Source organism: Haemorhous mexicanus, chromosome 1, assembly GCF_027477595.1.
Source record: "Haemorhous mexicanus isolate bHaeMex1 chromosome 1, bHaeMex1.pri, whole genome shotgun sequence".
NCBI classification, from domain to species: Eukaryota; Metazoa; Chordata; class Aves; order Passeriformes; family Fringillidae; genus Haemorhous; species Haemorhous mexicanus.
Window position 1 is genome coordinate 15,943,009 of NC_082341.1, and position 18,425 is coordinate 15,961,433.

Here is an 18,425-nt window from a genome sequence, read left to right on the forward strand (position 1 = left end):
CAGAGCAGTATGGAGAGGTTCATTTATCCATGCTTCTGCTGGCAATGTTATTGCAATCAGAAAGGCAGTTTTATTTAGCAAGTGAAGACGGGGACCAGCTGTCAGTGGTTTAATATCTTTTCCAATTAAAAAAAAGATAGAAGACTTACTGACTGTGAAATTAAATCTCAAACACTAAGTTTAATAAACCTTCCAAAATGTGGAAGAAAGGAAAAGCCTTTACTCTGAGAATGCAGAGCAGGAGCTAAAGAAACCTGGGTGGAACTGATGGACATCAGAGCTCCTTGGCACCATCACATAGTCCAGACTTGCTGACAACACATTCACCTTCTGTAGCACCATCTGCCATGGGCTTTGGTCATTTTACCAAATAATTCTTCCCAGGGTAAGTTTTCTGCTAATAACAAGGATGCATCCTGCAGAACAGGAACTCCAGTCAAATTCTGACAGCATCCCAATTACACTGAAGAAAGATCCAACCACAGATTTTTGCCCAGGGAAGTATGCAAGACCTTGTCAGCAAATCTGCCTGGCCAGGCAATAGAACTGTCCAGGATGTTCAGAGCCCTGAGGCAACACACTAACTGACCTCCATGGGCCAACTTTAGATTTGGGAGAATGAGGAGAATCTATTTGTGACTTGCACCTAAATTCTATCTGCTGATACAGAGGACTATGACAGTGTTTTCCATGACTGATTTTCTTGTAATATACAGTGAAAAGGAAGATGAGCCTAAATTAACATTCTGAGCACCACTCTATTAACATACTTTTACACAGCCCAAATTCTGAGATTTCAAACTGGAGCACAGGGATTAGTCTTTGAGCATGGCACTGCATGCAGGAGTAGGTAGCATCCCTTTGCAATGCTCTCTGGCACATGTGACTAACAGAGGGTGACAAAATACTGTCATACTGAGTAACTGCTGGAAAGATCAGGTGGCTCAAGCTGTGATTGCAAACCTGCTGTGCTAACTCTGCTAAATGGAGCTATGTTGTACAGCTGCACACTGCCCATCAGCTCCAGGTAGGACTGTTCAGGATGCAACAAGACTTCCTAGGATGTTCCTAGTTCCCATGGGAGACTAAACCTGACAGTTCATTCTCTAGAAAGTCCTAGTTCAGGTGGGTTAGTGCCTTTATTAGGGAGGAGAAAAGTGCTTTGTGACTTTGAGATTCTCAGCTACCTGGAGCCCTGAGTGGTAGAGAGTCTACATCAGTCCTTTCCCTCAGACAGGCTCCCCAAACAAAAAAGCCATAGTTGGAAAATACAGAAATCTGTATCAAGGAGCATCTAGAAAGAGTTCCAGACGGGTTAGTACAGCAGTAGCAACACAGGCATCCATGGAGGTTAGGAGAATAAAGCTGATGCCTACAGCTGTGAAAGACTGAATATTTTTGAGCGTCTGTTGTAGACCAGAGACAGAAGATAAACTTAGCAGATATCTAAAAAGAGTGATGTGTAACTGGAATCCAGAACTAACAATGCCGAAAATATTTTTTTGCAGAAGTCAACGTCTATATGGATCTCAGTTGTAAATGAAAGCTTTTGCTTGACTGACTACAGAAAAACAACTGTCAAAAAAAAAGGATTTTTTCCTTTTGCTAGGCAACAAAACAGATTCCTCCCACATCAAAAAGCTCCAATTCTTAAGAAACAATATAAAACAAATAAGAAAACCAAAACAAAAGAAACCTCCAGATATCATTATCAGCAATGATAGGCAGAAGAGTAGTGCTGACGTCAACGTGATGGCACTTTAGCTCAGAACAGTCCTCTGCTGCAAACTTCCAAAAGGCATTATTTTTAAAACACCCAGATTTGCCTCATTATAATTTTGTATCCATAAATGAGATTGATTTGGTGAGGACAAATTATTCCAGGATCAGCAGTAAGGATGACATATTCACAGAAACATACAGCTACTTCCAAGAATGGACTGGATATTTAACTATATATAGAACAGCTGTGTGTTGATACAGAGGTGAAGTGATTGCCCCTCACACACAGTGGACTCACGAGTCCCAGAGGCACCATGGCAGTGATGCTCAGGGTACATCACTCCTTCCTTCCTTGCAGCAGAATATACAGTACTGGCCATGGCAGCCAAACTTACAGCAACAAAGGACTCTGCTAAATCCTCAGGCTGTCATCACAGGCAAGGTGACACTGGAATGAAAGGGTGACAGTAAGACACGGCCTTCTCTGACCCACTGACTTAGGAGGCATGGCACAACTACCCAGTACTTTTGGGGATAGTGTTGAAATGAGGCTACTCCAAAAAAGAATGGATATTTTACAAATATCCTGGCCTCAATCATGCACTCTTTCTGAACATATTTTCAATTGCCACAGTAAAGACAGCACCAGTATCCACCAAAAGATAAGATGCTCCTGCTAAAAGAGATGCAATTAATGAAACAAGTCTGAAAAGAAAACTGCACTGCTACAGAAGATCAGTGCAGGAAGGGAAACTTGATGCAAATTGAGCAGTTGACCACAGCACCTTCAGATCAGGGTCAGTGAAAAGAATACATTCACCTGCAGAAGTTTTAGAGTGCCTTAACAATTAAGTAAAAATAGGAATTCCTTGGATCAGTCATGTTATTTTATAATCATATTAAGTCGGTCCTGATGTAGTCCTTGAGCTTGCCATGACATCTGATAAAGCACTAGTATGTCTGAGCTGGTACAGTCAATCTCCTCAGTCATTCTGAAGACTGTTTTTCTATTCTACTAAATAGGGGCTCAGGAAATGCGTAACAAGAAAATCAAGAGCAACATATGCAACAACAGTTCTTTCCCCAGTTTCTCATCACTTCTCCTTGACCATCTCTATGAAGTAATTAATACAGAAAACACATCCCACAGCTCCAATCAACACCTGAACACCTGACTAGAAAAAATACAAGGTTTGATCCAGGGGAATTTCACTTGATTTGACTTATGGGTGCAGAGCAATTCAATAAAGCCCCTTTAATTAACCAATGTTAGGGATAGCATCAGCTTCAGGATGGATAATTAATGAAAAGCCGCTAATCTAGTAATAGGTCTCAGCACACCTGCTCATTTTTGTCCAGCTGCAGGATACAAAATTTGAAAAGGAGGAGAAAAATCCGTGGTTTTTCCCCAAGGAGTTTACAGAATGCTGGCTTTGGCACACTACAGAAGCCACAGAGGGTCTCCAGATCACACAGTAAGGCCAAGACAGTATTTGCATCTTACTGAAGCTGTTTTGAAGGACCTTAACCTAACCTCTTTGATTAATGCTGACTTAAAGCAGTGCCTGCAATCCTCTTCCTTAACTTGTCTAATACTAGCCAAAGTCTGGCAGGCTGTCCCTCCTCAGCTAACAACAGATCCAGGTGTTGGAAGGGTGTGGGGGATAGGGAGGAAAGCTATTGCATGGGGAGCAAATACAGAACCCAACAAGGTGTGGACATGCCATCAGATGGTGACAAGGCAACCACCTTTATTGCAGAGTTATTAGGGAGGGCATCACCTGAAGAAAGAGCATGTCTCTGTGTGATGGGTATTTATGCAGGTGGTTTGAGGGGGTTAAAGTGGCACATTAACCCTTGTGACTCCCAAATGATCTGTGACCATTCAAACTTTATGGAAGTTTTAAAGTGATAAACAGCCTAGCATTTTTTAGGCTGGAAAGGACACTCTTTTGCAAAACTGCAAGATCAACAGGCAGTAGTTAAACATAAGAAAATTAATTTTAAACAGAGATTTTAAAAAATTTATCCAAAGTAATTTTCTAAAACTAAAATTAACTTCTGAGGCTCATTGATACAGGATGTTATAGAGGGCAATATAACAAGAAAAAGGAAACAAAATAAGCTTATGGAAAGTAGACCCAGCATATCTGTTAAGATAGAAACCACCTTTGTCTCAGCAAGTAACGAAACAGCAAAATACCTAAACTAAGGACAGCCACTGGTGAGAGATCCCTTGCACACCCCCATGCACTTCACAGGCTATCTCCCTACACTTGGGCAACTTCCAAAAAGAGGATGCAAGGCAAATATGAAAGTCTCAGGAAGAATTTTGTCATTCAGCCTTGGGTCTCTAAAAATGCAGAAACAATATTTGTTCCAATTAATTCATTCAACATTACTCCCATCTTCTAAGAAAAATCAAACATTTGTATGATATGAAACACAACAGAAAATACTGGGTTAAAAAGTGAGGAAAAACTACAAGTTCATCTGTCCCAACTTCCCATTGTCATTGTTAGTTAGGTATTTCAACTTGCTCCATTTCAAATGTTTTGTTAAATCAGAGCACTCAGCTTTTACTGATGAAAACCTGATTTTAAAAATCAGTTCAAGCATACTCAACACAAAAATCGAGTACCATTTCTGGTGCTGAAATTATTTTTTAGGAACAAAACACAAAATATCACATGTTCACATGTCAACATCTGTATCATAAAAGTTTTCATTTTTTAATCCATCTCCTACTATCTCTCCTACTTAACAGACTGCTGTGACATATACACCGCTACAAATATCAAACTAGCACTGCCATCACGATTTCTGTCATTGTTAAGCAAAGAAAAAGTCACGTTTATTTTGTAGTAGCAATAGTTTCTTTTTTATTTTTAATATACTTTAGGAAACAATATACAAAGCTGAGCTTTTCCACCATTTTCAAACGGTGAGTTGCTCCAATTACACAAATTCAGCGTTTTGTGATGGTTAAGAACAGCAGTCAGCACCAGACTTAAACAGTTAGCTACAACACAAACATCCTTCGAAATGAAATGTCATAATATCAAGACAGGTAAACCAGGAGTTAACATATGACAACTGTTGGGGAGGTGTCTTAAATCATCCTTGTTGAATTTTATATTTCCTTAAATATTTTATACATATTTTCCTGTTTACAAGTTTTAAACAAAACCTCCCTTGAGGAATTATTTAAGTACAAAAATGTTCAACAAGAACAGTTGTAATAAAGAATCCCCAAAAAGACCAAATTTTTATGTGTTGACCAAAGGAAATGAAAACCAGTGTTTCTTTGCTTTAACATGTTTATTACAACAGATACAATTCACATCTGACTAGCTTTTTTTTTTCCTCTTTCCCCTCCCACAACCATGTTAACATGTTCATTGGGCTATTTCCTTATATTTGAGCAAGTAATGTACTTTCAGCACACATGCCCAGCAGTACTCTAAGTCCATTCTTACAGGGTGCAAATGGAAATACGTTTCAATAATTTATACAAACAAGTGGGTTATGCTCAATCACTGCAATTTTAAGCTACTGTACACAGGAATGAAAAGATTATAGAAAAAGTGCCATAGCAACAGTGCCTTAAGAAAAGAGAAAATTAGAAGCATTAAAAAGCTGATAAAATCAGATTTAGGATTTCATGGGGAAATGGAACACAGAAGATGAAAAACATTTCTCTGTAAAACAGAAATGGAGAAGCACTGCTCTTGACTCGGTGCAAGTGTGGAAACAGTTGTTTCGTGGTATTTTGTACATTGCCCAAACTGTTGCAGCCTTAGACACAAATCGCCTGGCGCTTGCATTGAATTTTAGGAAATGAAACATTTCTGAATGATAAATTAACTAAAAAAAAAAAAAAAAAAAGGAAAAAAAAAAGGAAAAAAAAAAAAAAGAAAGCTAATTTTGCAGACAGGTTTACATGTAAGAGGCTAGGTATTTAGCCACCTCAGCATTGATTAGTTTTGGATGTCTAAGCTCTGATACACATGGCTTCCCATGGCTTCACTCTACAAAATATATTTACAACGTGAAGAATACATCTACAAGAAATCTACATTTCAAGGGTTTTACAAATCATTCTTGTATCTTTCCCCTGAATTTGACTCCCTCCTGTCCCCTTCCCCATGTCAACTTTTTTTTCTGCCCAGCTCAACGGTCCAAAGTCTACTCAAATGCAGCTCAAAAGTGTTAAGACTGGGCATCAGTTTAATAGTTCCTGTACTCAAAACCATGTGCAATTGTTTACAATTTTTCACACCATGAAGGAATTCTGATTCTTTAGCTTTTCAAGTTCTTTAATTTGTTGCCTCAAAAATAGTATCCTGCAAGAGAAAAGAAATTAATTAGCATAAACATTTCCACTATACAGATGTATTAAATAAGCACCTACACAAGCACTTCTACAATTTCAGTGAAAGATACCAACTTCCTTAGCCCCATTAAAAAATTCAGATATCAAGTAAATTCCCAATCTGTTCAATAACCTACAGCCATATGCAGATGCACAAAGGTTTGGTGTGTTTGACACTTTAGTTCAAAAAACTAAATTACTGCATTTCTGTGACGACTGATACACAGTTGTGTTTACGTCTGCTCTTCACTTGAATGTAGCTCCCAGAAAAAGCAGGAGACTAGGAAGTAAGCTAAGTAACTGAATAATCTAGAGAGCAGCATTATGCCTGTGTCATGCAGTTATCCAGATTGTAAAACAACCTAAAGTGCTCTTTAAAAAAAGAAAAGTGAGTCTCCTTCTCACTTGCTTTTGTTAAAGTATTTGGCTCTGTGGCTAATGGTAGTCTCTACTTATTGTAAGCTCCAATTTCAAAAACATTTGAGGCATCATTAAAGGGCATCTAAGATAAAAAGTTATAACTACACCATGCTTCAAAATAAATTATATTACTCACAACTTCTTATACCTTTTTTTCCTCTTCTTCTGAACTGACATAAGCAATTACCATGACTAACAAACAACTGGTTCAAGGGACTGTCTCCCAGAATTTTTAATGAACATTTTGAAACCACTTTTCATGATGCTGAAGTGTAATGCAAACACGTCAGCAAAATAAGAAAATACTCAGGGAGAATTTAGGTTTTATATAAATATTCTATGAAGGCTGAAGCAACTTTAATAAATGCAGAAAAAGGATTAATTCAGCACTTTTGTGGAACACTTTACAAATATATGCCCAGTTCATTAAAAATGAATTTTCTACTGAAAAGTAGGTGGAAAATAATATATTAATATAGACACACCAAAAAGATAACATTTAGCTTCAAGGCATAGGCATATAAAATATATCAGTCAATGAAAAGTGTCTTTTCACATGCTGTCAGTTAAGATTCAGACAATGTATGTGCTTTATCTAGAGATGAAGTTCCTTTCTGGAAGAAATTTAAGTAGCACTCTTCTGTGCAGAAGTACAGAAATAGTATCATCATTTAAATGTAATGATTTTTAAATCCTCTGCAAAAGCCTCCCCCATCAACTTGGTTACTTATGCCTTGTATTCCACATCTTTGGGATTGCAGCAAAAATAAAAGATACATGTTACTATAGGCTCAAAGTCACAGTAATAATTATCTATTGACAGTTTAAGTATACAAAGTGTACAAGAAAGAAGGTGCTATTTAATGAGCTGAACCATGACATCTGCCACTTCATTTCAGATCAAATGTGCAGAGACAAATGACACCTTAGGAAATAAAAACTGTAAGAAATCAAGCCATTCATTAAATATACTACAGAAATCACAATTCATGTAGTGAAGTTATGAAATAAAGCTTCAGAAAGAATGGGTGTTTTCAATTCTTTATCAGGAAAGGTTTACAAATATATTATAGCCTGCTTCTAAAGGACTGTTTCTCTTTCTCCCAAAATGCAAAAGCTTCTAGAATAAATGCAGCTATTTTAGCAGCATGCGACACAATATAGTGGCTTCAAATAGGAAGTCAGAAGCACTGTATTCAAACTGTAGTGTGACTTAACGGTTGGGATAACATCATTGAAAGAGGAAACTGACTATGAAAGCAGATACAAATTCATGACCACTGGTGAATATTTTGAGCAGGTATTTTACGATTACAGTTTCCAATCTTGCACAAAGGTATTCAAAAGCCTGGCTGTGTATCACTGAAGTGATACACAAGACACTTGCTATCACTGACTTAAGAAGCAAAATCTACTTTGCTATAAGCAAACATTAATTTCTCCCTCACTTGTGATGTAAATTACACCCGGTTCAAACTTGCTCTGGCAAGTTTGATCTATTTGCTCTTGATCTATTGAATCTCTCATATAAACTGTAGTGTTTCAGATAAGGATAAACTGTGCAGACGTGTACATATGCGATCTATGCGTTATGTATGGGCTGACACTCTAGAAGCATGCTGAAATACTGTGAGTTCATCAGTTCTTTGTAATGCACTAAGGTTTCTGCAAAGAGATTTCTTTTCTATCCAAGTAAAAGTAGATACAGAAATTGCGTATCTGGTTTTGTTTAGTGGAGAGAAACAGGCAGAATATACACAGGGAAGACAGGCAAACACGGCAAGTACTGGTGTACTTACAGTCATCAGTAAACAGAACTCATGCAAAATGATGCAAGAATGGAAGTTCTAATAACACCATAAAAACTGAGATAAGCACAGAGCACACACTTACCTTTGCTCACGCAAAGTTGCTTGAATTTCACATACTCGAACTAAAGACCTTAAATTCTTTAATTCAGTACAAATTTCTGACATATGCACACTTCCCATGTTATGGGCTTCCTCACGTAATCTTGATGCCTGCAGTGGTTAAACAAAGGTTAGGATTTTGAATCATGCATTGGAAACAACTGGCAGTAGCCAGAGAACTGCTGGATCAGTGTCTCTTGAAACAGCAAAGCACTCTAATTTCAAAAGGCAGTATTAAATCAGAAGCACAGTAAGTTCTCTACAAAAGCCCATTATGAATCACAAATAAACAACACTGCTGCCCAGAAACTGTCTAATCTACGCCTATGCTAAGGCAGGGCTAGTTTAGACTTTGTTGATCCTAAATGCTTGGAGTTTCTAAAATAAGTTTTCAAGTAGTTCAAAGTCTCCAACCATTAAGTCTTCCAATGGCAGACTTACATCTCCCATCTAATTAAGCCTTAGTGACAAAAATAACTGAATGCCATCTTCTTTCCAGCTACCTTCTACCTAACAAAAAAAAAAACTTTGCAACCCTCTTCAGGTGTTCTCTAACAGACCAACTCCATTACTTTAATATTCCCACTTAGTCAGCTGGAGATAAGCAGAAGTGTAAATTTAAAAAGCACGACCTATCCAATTCCCAATTTGTGCATTTCTTGAAGTGTCATCACTGTACTGGATATGACTGTTGAGGAGTCCTCAACAGCACCAAGGAGACCGGTATAATTATCTGAGGCCCTGTGTATTACACTGCAATAGGGAAGAGGACTTCTTTCAAGGGGCACATGGAAAAATTGTTTTGAAACACAGCCTTCCCTGCAGCATTACTTTTAATCTCTCTCTGACCTGCTCTCCACCCAGAAAATACACTGTGGGTGGACAACAGGCAGGGAGGGAACAAAACTGGGACAGCTGACACGAACTGACCTCAGGGATACTCCACACCATACATGTGCCATGCTCAGCAGTAAAACTGGGGGACAGTGTTCCAGGGTTGCCATGGCTCAGGGACTGGCAGTGCACTGGCTGGCTGGTAGTGACTGCTTCTGCATCACTTTCCCCCATCCTCTTTTACACTTTGACCTGCTTTTACCTCAACTCCCAAGTTTTCTCACTTTTGCCTAATTGTTTCCCCTATCCAACTGGGGAAGAGTGAGCAAGTGGCTGTCTGGTGCTTAGCTGCCTACTAGGATTCATCCACATCTGCTTAGGTACTTGTACACTTAGTTTTCCTTCCCAAAAATAATTTTATATAGCACAGGTCTTCATAAACTTTTGGCATTTCTCCAGTTCAAAGCAGCATTTTGTATTCTAATTCCCTACATTAAAAGTTTTCATTTCTGGAGTTTATTAACATCCAGGAGTACCCCCTGGTGTACAGTAGGATATGACTGCCCATGTCTTCTCTGCACAACTCCAGTCACTGAATTGTTTTTCAGTTTCCCATGTTAAGTGCTTTTTTATGAGTTCTGTGAGGTAATTGCTGTAATTCAAGAATGTTTTAGCTGTTAACTACTGCATAGCACATTTCTTCAAGTCCAACTGCTTTAGCACATACCTGTCCTCACTTTTCTAATTTATTTACTTATTTATTTTTCAGTTTACTCAGGCATGTGCTCTTCTGCCTTAAGTTCAAATTATACTACATATCTGGCAGCTATCTGAAGAAACCAAGGTGCTGGATTTTTAGTCTCTCCACTATGATCTAATCTTCTTCACAATGCACTGCACGTACACTTTCATTCATTTTTATATCAAATATCTCACTTAAGTGCCTCAAGTGCTACTATTCAAAACTGGTCTATAAACAACACTACCATGTGAAATCACCTGAAATAGCGGACAACACAGCATGTAGCACAAAGGGAGAAGTACCCAACTGAGTACACGGCTGCCTAGCATTAGCTGAGTTTTTTTGATCTCTTTATTACCAACAAGGGAAAAAGACCCCAAAACCTATGCATTGCATAAAGCTGCTTTCTGTATTAAGATACTTGTGAATTCAGTACACCGTGAAAATAATACTTTCAAATCTACAGACCAAGGCCATAGGTAGTGCCTGTGCTACACCATTTCCTTCAAGACACTCCACAGCAAGGCCTCAATGTTTGACTCAGTACAGGTTGGTAATGTCTGAGTATAAAAAAACTGACTTTAACAAATCAGTGAAAAGAAGCAGGAATCCTAACAGGGTCTCAGTTTAGACTGTGCTTGTGAGAGTCATCTCGCAAGTTACTACCCAAAAGTCTCCAGTGTAGAATTGTGCCAGCATGCATCAAACTCCTTTTAAAGAACAAAGTAAACTGGGCTAGGTAAGATTATTACCCCAAACAGACTGCATCAGATATGGCTGCCTGTGGAAATAACTTAACTAGATTCAATAACCAATATGGTTCCTTTGAGTAATACATTCCAAGCAGCTGACATGCATCCAATTTCCTTGTATTACTACAACAGAACAGGTCTCATGCAATTAGCTATAATATATGGATGGCAGTTTGACTGGATTTCCCATTATGTAAAAATAGCCCAAATTCAGTCTGAGTAGTCTACATCAATTCACAAACAAGGCAGAATTTCTTTTACACTGTGTAGAACTAACACATCAGTAACTAAAATTGTGGAGTGTTCTCAAATAGTTTAACTCTGTACCCAATTCATAATGTTTTCCACATAACCAAAATATCATTATGAAAAAATATGTTGAACTCTATGTTCCCTTAAAATTTCAACAGAACTTTAGCAGTAAGAAAATAGTTATGAGCATAGCTATCCATCTGAGGGAATTTCAAAAGCACTGACACTTTAAGTGAGACTGAAAATACCCAACCACCAAAAGGCAAACACATATAAAACCTGCAGGTCTGGCCTAATTTCTCTTTCCTCTCTTCTGGCTGAGGACAAGTGTCACTCGTGCACCAGGGTCGGGGCAGGAACAGGCGAGGGGCAGGATTGTAGCAAAGGTGAAGAAGGACTTTATTCAAAAGAACCGCATGGTTTTTATAGAGTGGTACAATAGATTCTATTCTATTGGCTAACTAACAAAAGCATCTTTCTCATGCACTGTCCTTGAGAGGAACAGAAAAACAAGGTAGAAAAACAGCACCTGCAAATTGTTTATAGTCAACAAGTTATCACATCTTTCCAGCTCCCTAAAATTTCTCACAAGCCGCTGTGAGAAACGCTTGCCGTTTCTCTTTCCCTGTCTCATGGCATCCACAGACAAGAATAAGGGTTTTAATACTTTTAATTCCTAGAAAAAGCATGAGTAAGAAACCTAAATTTTAAGCTACATATTATGCACTCTCCCAGGTAACAAAGCAAAGGAGCACTCACCTGCTTTTCTGCGTGATCAGCAGGCCAGCCTTGAACATGCTTTATAAGGTTCTCATTGAAGTGTGCTGCTAGCGTAGGTGTTAATGAACATGTGGGTCGTACAGATGTATTCTGTGGTGCAGGTGTTGAGTTTGATGCACTACTGCTAGAGGTATGATTTGGACCTGGTGATGGACTTCTTTGACTACTAGAAGAAAGAATTAAAAAAAAGGAAGTGAGCATTGAAAAACATATGTGAACCTACAGAGAAATGAACACTGAAAATGCATTGCCTCCAGGCACAAAAAAACATAAAGTGTTCAAACCACAAGTAAATAATTCTGGCAGACCAAACCTGTGCCACCTTTCTACAAACCTCTAAATTTAATTGGAACTGAGTCCTACAATGTAACAGGAGGTTTCTGTTGTTTGGTAGGGTTTTGTGTTTGTCTGGTTTTTAACTCTGAGAGCTATTCAAGAGATGTAAGCTGTGCCTAAATGGTGTTGGATAGAAAATATACATATATTTATGTTCTTCCTTCGAACAGCTGCAAACCAAAGATTTTCAGTGATGATGTATCAGATGGGAGGCAAACACGTTTATTCAAAACAGGTTTGCCAGAATAATCATTAAGAACGATGTCTGATGTCCTGATCTGAAAATACAGCCATATGGGAGTTGAGGAGTTTACTACTCATGTCAAATCACAATCTACATGGTTTTGTGACATTGCACATCTTTACTGAATGCACTCAGGAGAACAGAAGTATCACAGGAGCAGTGTGTTTGTAGCCACCAAACCTGACTGCTTTACTGGAACACACTCAGCTTAACAGTGATGGTACCTCAACAGTTAAATGTTCTTTGGCACTACATGTACTGAGAAATAGTAGCACTAATTGTGTAAGTGCTTCTCCCACTGGCAGAAGCTTTTCAACACAGGCCATAATTTCAGTTTATTTCTTAAAACTTTGTATCATTTGCAGGCAAGTAGAAAGTATTATGAAGGAGAACCAAATTTTAAAGGACTTCTGATTCATCACCTAACCTGTCAGTCCCTTTGAAGACTGAAACATCCTTACATAATGCAACTACCTCTCTAGTCCAATGCCCAGACACTTAGCCTAATCAACTCACACTTGCAAAGAATTATAGCATTAAGAATTACAACCAACAAATTGGATGTCTGACTGGACCTGCTGGATCAAAGCCAGAGAGTCACCAAGCAGACAAGAGGATGAAGCTCTTCTCCTATAAAAAAGGCAATTCCTCCCCTCTTTTCAGAGCTTATGAGATTCACAGTATCTGGAGCACTGTGTAGTGGGAAGCCAAAGTGGCAGAGGACCACACAGGTGACCAAGGGCCGAAGCACTTGCTGTATCAGAAGAAGTTTAAAGTTTATTCAGTCTGGAAAACAGAAGACTGAGGGGAAGGGGATTGAAGGACGTTTTTGCAGATTTTTACTACTTTTGGGGAGAACAGACTCTTTTCAGAGATGCACAGTGACAGCACAAGAGGCAGAGACAAGCTGTAACAAGGGAAATTCTAATTAGACATGAGAAAAAAAGAATCACCATAAGGGCAGTCAAACATCAGAAGAAGATATTCTGAGCTATTAAAAAAAAAAAAAAAATCACCTAACTAATGCTCTTAGCAATTCAAACTTGTCAGTTCTACTCTAAGTTGGGACCAAAGTAGACTGCAGCTAGAATTCCGTTCCAAAGTAAATAATTCTATGCTTCAATGTATTCATTTAGCAACAGCATAGTGATGGCGCAGAAACAGGCTACTTTTATTAATTAAGCAGAATTCAGGCATAACCTTATTTACTCCTTAGTTCTACTAGAATTAAATTTCCCTCTATGATTTGCCTCCTCTTGTCAGCCTGTCTTCTACTACTACTTCATTAGTAAAAATCACTCTAACACATGAGAAATGTTTCAAGAAAATAAATAAAAAAAATCGGTGGGCTCCTCAAAAATGAAGCTGTATCTTAATTATGACAAAAACACTGTCACAAAATATCCTAGGCACTGCTGTGTTAGCAGCAGGGGGAGCTATGAATGCAGCAATGACTGTTCCAAACTACCACAGTATTTTTAAATGCTTCACTAAAGGGAAATACTTGCCATAGCTGAGTTAAAGACCGACTATGCCACAAGTAACAGAATGCCTCCAGAGAGGCAAAAATATCTGTATCAAGGGTATTAAAACATGATGGTTCTGAAATATACTGCTACAAACGTCAGAATTTTACAACCTACAAAAAATGCAATGAAATACCTCCCTTCACAGCACTTTTCCAAGGTAAAGGACAATTTTTCTCAGTCCTTTCTGAAAACAGAGAGAAACTACCACCCTGATGAAACTATTAGTTATGGAAGTACTAATTTAGTTTCATATTTAAAGCAGTCACAATTGATTGTGTGTCTTTGGAATAATCTCTAACGGACAGACTCACTGTATACCTGTATTGTGTTAATTTCCCTACTTAAATGGCTGAAATGTTCACTTCTTGAAAGTTAACAATAGCTACTCAGGTTTTCTTACTCTGTTACCACCCCAACAAGTCAAAAATCATTTTACCTCCATTTACTTAAAACTTTTAATGAGACAAGGAAATGCAGCTGTGATGAACTTCTGCTCAATTAATCAATATTTAAGCTGGAGAAAAATGCAACCTTAATTCACAGAGCTAAAAAGATTTTGGACCATCTGTCCACAGTTCAGTTTGCTAAACTGTTGTTCACTCCTACAAAGAAAAAATTGCTCCCAAGAGCAATTCCCAATCCAACCAACTACTTTCACCTACAAAGGAATCATCTGTTCCATATCAATTCAGACATACTGCCTGGACACAGCAAATCTTTTGCAGGTAAGTAAATCAATATCTGAACTGGTCCACTTTCATTCAACTCCACTGTACTGAACAGAAGAAAATACCAGTCACACAGGTTCTTCCAAGTCACCTATTCCTTACTCTTCCACTTGTTGCAAACGAGACACTTCCAAAGCAAACTGAAATCGCATGAACTCACAATGCACAATACAGCAAGTCACAAACATATATTAATTTGAGAGACATAGGACATTGAACAATACTAACATGGTCTCAGAATCTTTCACCCTGGCCTGCACACTGCCTCCAGCCCTTCAGTCACAAAGTGTGTTACCTGCACAATGCCCCTGCTTCAGCAGTGTTGGGGCAAACAGCCTCCTCCACCAAGATGCTGATGCCAAATGGAGCAATGGTTTGCAGAGGGACAGCAGATCCCTACACTCACTGTAGGTAAAAGTCATGCTGGAGTACAAAGTCATGTAACCCAAAGCAAGTGTGAGGTATGGACTAGCAGGCCAAATGCCCACCAGTATCAACTCACACAGACTCTAAGCCATGGTAAAGGTTTCCAAGAATTAGACCATCTTTCTTAAGATCTCCTGTGCAGAGAGGGTGACGAGCAAAGAACAAAAGGATCTGTGACTGAGAGCTGTCCCCCAAAACCTCACCACTCCTCATAAAAAAGCTTAGCTTGCTGCAAAGTGTAACTTTATCTTTGGTACTGTAATTCAGAAAGATTTAAATAGCACCATTCATACGACTAGGGACTGGAGCTGGACACTTTGCCTTTATTCTCCTAAAAGAGATAAATGAGTTATAGGCTTGTTTTCCAACAAAGCTTAGAATCAAGTGTCTGTAAAATAGCCTACATTAAAACCTCAAAACTTCTGACTTGCTTGTGTCTGTACCCTCAAACTGGTCAATACTCCAGGGTCTCCAGTAAAGCCAGCTTCTGGGACAGGACTGCCAAGCACAAAACAGATAACCCAGTCCCCCAAAAAACCTCAAAACACACATCTCTTCTCCCCACAAAAACAGCCAATACAAAAAAAAAAAAAAAAAACCCAAAAAATAAAAAACCAACCAAGCAAAAAACAAAAACAAACAAACAAACAAACACAAAAAAAACACACCCCAAAAAACCAACACACAAACAAACAAACAAAAGTCCCCTTTGTCGTTAGTCCCAGAAGGGCAGATAAAAGGATCTCACTATTTTATGATCTGGAAAGCACCCCCACCAGCTTAGGTATGCTGACAATGCAAGAGTATTGGGTTTTGGTTTTTTGTTTGTTTTTTTAATACCATACCACACAACACACCTTATTCAATCACTCTAAAAATCCAGCTACAATGAACTGCAGATTTACAGAACCTCCAAAAATGTCAACTTCTTCCTACCACAGCTCTACAACATGATTCCATCACACATCTGACATGACTCATGACACATCTTTGGTTACAAACCCTGGAATCAATATGACAAAATGCAGAGCATCTGGCACTATGAAGACTCCATCTTCCCAAAAAAAAAAATTTCAAAGGTACAGATTCTAAACCCACCTTGTAAATCAATGGTTAAATGCTGGTATCATGCAACATCTTAATAAGTTGCAATGTTGACAAAAAAGTCTGGTCAAGGAAAGATATTTGTGAAACTTACTTAATTTTAATGTTTTTCATTAAAGCTTTAATCACGTGACAAACCAAAAAATCATGCTAATTTCAGAATCAAATTACACTACAGCAAGTCACTACAAATGTCTAACACAAGCATCACAGATTTTGTAACTGCACAGAGACAAAAACTTCAAACTCTGAAATCACAATCCAAGGAATCACTTATAAAACTGACACCAGAGCGAGAGAACACAACTATAAGTTCCATTTTGTTTCTGTGAGAATAGTCTAGTGACTACCCCAAAAATGGAGAATCTACCACATTAAATATGCAACAAAGGTACTATGATGCATCATCTCAGTAGCAGCAGTTAAATATAACAGCAGTTCAATGAACTGGCCAAAGAGAGTCCACTAACTGCAACATATACAACACACATTGAATGCAGATAAAAACTAATGACAGAAGAGAGAAGCATTTCACCATACCTTGAACGCTGAAGACTTCGTGGAGAGGCAGGTTCATGACCCGCCTGCTTGTCAGCTATTACTGGCTGCTGAGGTGCTGCCTGGGAAGCTGGTCCTTGTTTAACACCTGGAGTAGCAACCTGGAAAGTTCAAAACTTCATTAGAATTCCTCCACAGTAAAGAGCAAGTGTAAGAAACAGAGAAACCCAAGGAAATTACAGTTTCAACACCTGTAGGTGTTTTTTTTAATACAAGGCCTTTTGCTGACACAAATTTAATTATCTGCACAAGGTGTTATTGATAAAAAAAATCTAGTTCCCCAGCTGTGACAGAGTTTTCTTTACTAAGAAGGGGTTATTAATAGACATAACAGAAGCAAATTTAGACCCATGTGACTTGTCAAAATCTTGCATTATCTTTCTTGCATTATCAATCTGCATCTTCCATCTCAGCACTGAGCTCATTTTCAACCTCAGAAGAGCTGCTCATCACCCAAAGAAAATCTGCATATACAAATTTAAGAGTTCCCTACTCGAAAATATATTACACAGCGTCAAGAACATAATTACATCACAAGCATATTAAAAACATATCACATATCAGAGTCACCTTTTAAAATTATTATCAAAATGAAAATGTGTTCCTTCCGGTTTTTAGATTAATAGTTATATAGTAAAGAAGTCTGAGTAGCACATGAGAAGTCCATGGTAGTAAAAGGAAAGGCAAGATAACTGTAAGATCAATCTGCTGTTGAAATAAACAGAATTATATAGTTCAGGAGGATGAAACAGTAGCAGATCATAGACTGATTTATGAGAACAGACTACACAAGTACCTTTATGAAATGTGTGACATAAAGAACTTTGCTATTAATGCTTGCATTTTGCTCAGTGTGTGAGCAGACATTAAATCATCAAGGCTGTTCAAACAGAACAATTTCAAAAGAGAAGCCCATCAGCAATAAAGGAATCATGCAGCAGATCCAAACTGGTAAAGTTACCAGCTCCTTGGCGGATTAAAAAAAAAAACACCAAAAAAAAAAACCAAAAAAAAAGGACCATAAAGAAAGTGGGATTTGTAAAATAAATGAACCACAAAACCTTTCAATTACTCCATGTTTTCCAAGTGTTTCAAAGACTGTAAATATATATACCAGAAACAGAAAAATAGTAATGGCTAAATAAATTAAAAAAAACAAACCAACCAACCAAACAACGAAAAGCAACATTCTCACTAAGCTTGACAAGTCTATGTAAAGTGCTTTACACAACTACTTTGCAGAAATACAGAACTCTTTCTGACCACACAATACAGGCACAGTTAAAAGGCAAAAGGTGACCCCCAGGCTCCTGGAGTCTGTGACCCCTGAGCTGCCACATGCACACAGCACCCCCACAGGCAGCCACAGCAGCTTCAGCGTGAAAGCAGCACTGACACGTTCAAGTGGTCCTAAGCAAGGGCACTGTGCCAATGGCACTACTGCAGTCCCACAGCCAGCTCAAATCCCTGCGCATCTGGCACTGGGCTCTTCCTGCACAGGGCCACTTCAGCTTTGTCTGCTCTAAGCCCATGTGCTCTAAAACCAAGCGTGTCCTGGCACAGCACCACATCTTGATAAGGCATAATTTACCTCAAACTGGACAACTGGACAAGCTAGCCTGACTCACATATCCGATGGGCTGCTAAAACAGACATGCTCACACTGGCGCTATCACCACCTAAGTTCCCATCTCATGGAACTGAGTTACACAA

General features: G+C 38.5%; 1 protein-coding gene across 5 annotated transcripts in view; it reads right to left on the minus strand.

Annotated features, from left to right (window-relative positions):
* Positions 1-4,575: 4,575 nt before the first annotated feature.
* Positions 4,576-18,425, minus strand: part of WAC (WW domain containing adaptor with coiled-coil) — a 57,122-nt gene continuing 43,272 nt past the window's right edge. For 4 of the 5 annotated variants that reach the window (XM_059841088.1, XM_059841081.1, XM_059841055.1 and 1 more), the window contains 4 exons: positions 16,695-16,813; positions 11,767-11,953; positions 8,411-8,538; positions 4,576-6,068 (listed from right to left, as the gene is read on the minus strand). In XM_059841088.1, the coding sequence (XP_059697071.1) occupies positions 5,999-6,068; positions 8,411-8,538; positions 11,767-11,953; positions 16,695-16,813 (504 nt within the window). In that variant the 3' untranslated portion in view covers positions 4,576-5,998. The remainder of the gene's footprint in view (positions 6,069-8,410; positions 8,539-11,766; positions 11,954-16,694; positions 16,814-18,425) is intronic. The other variant, XM_059841064.1, reaches the window with a different exon arrangement.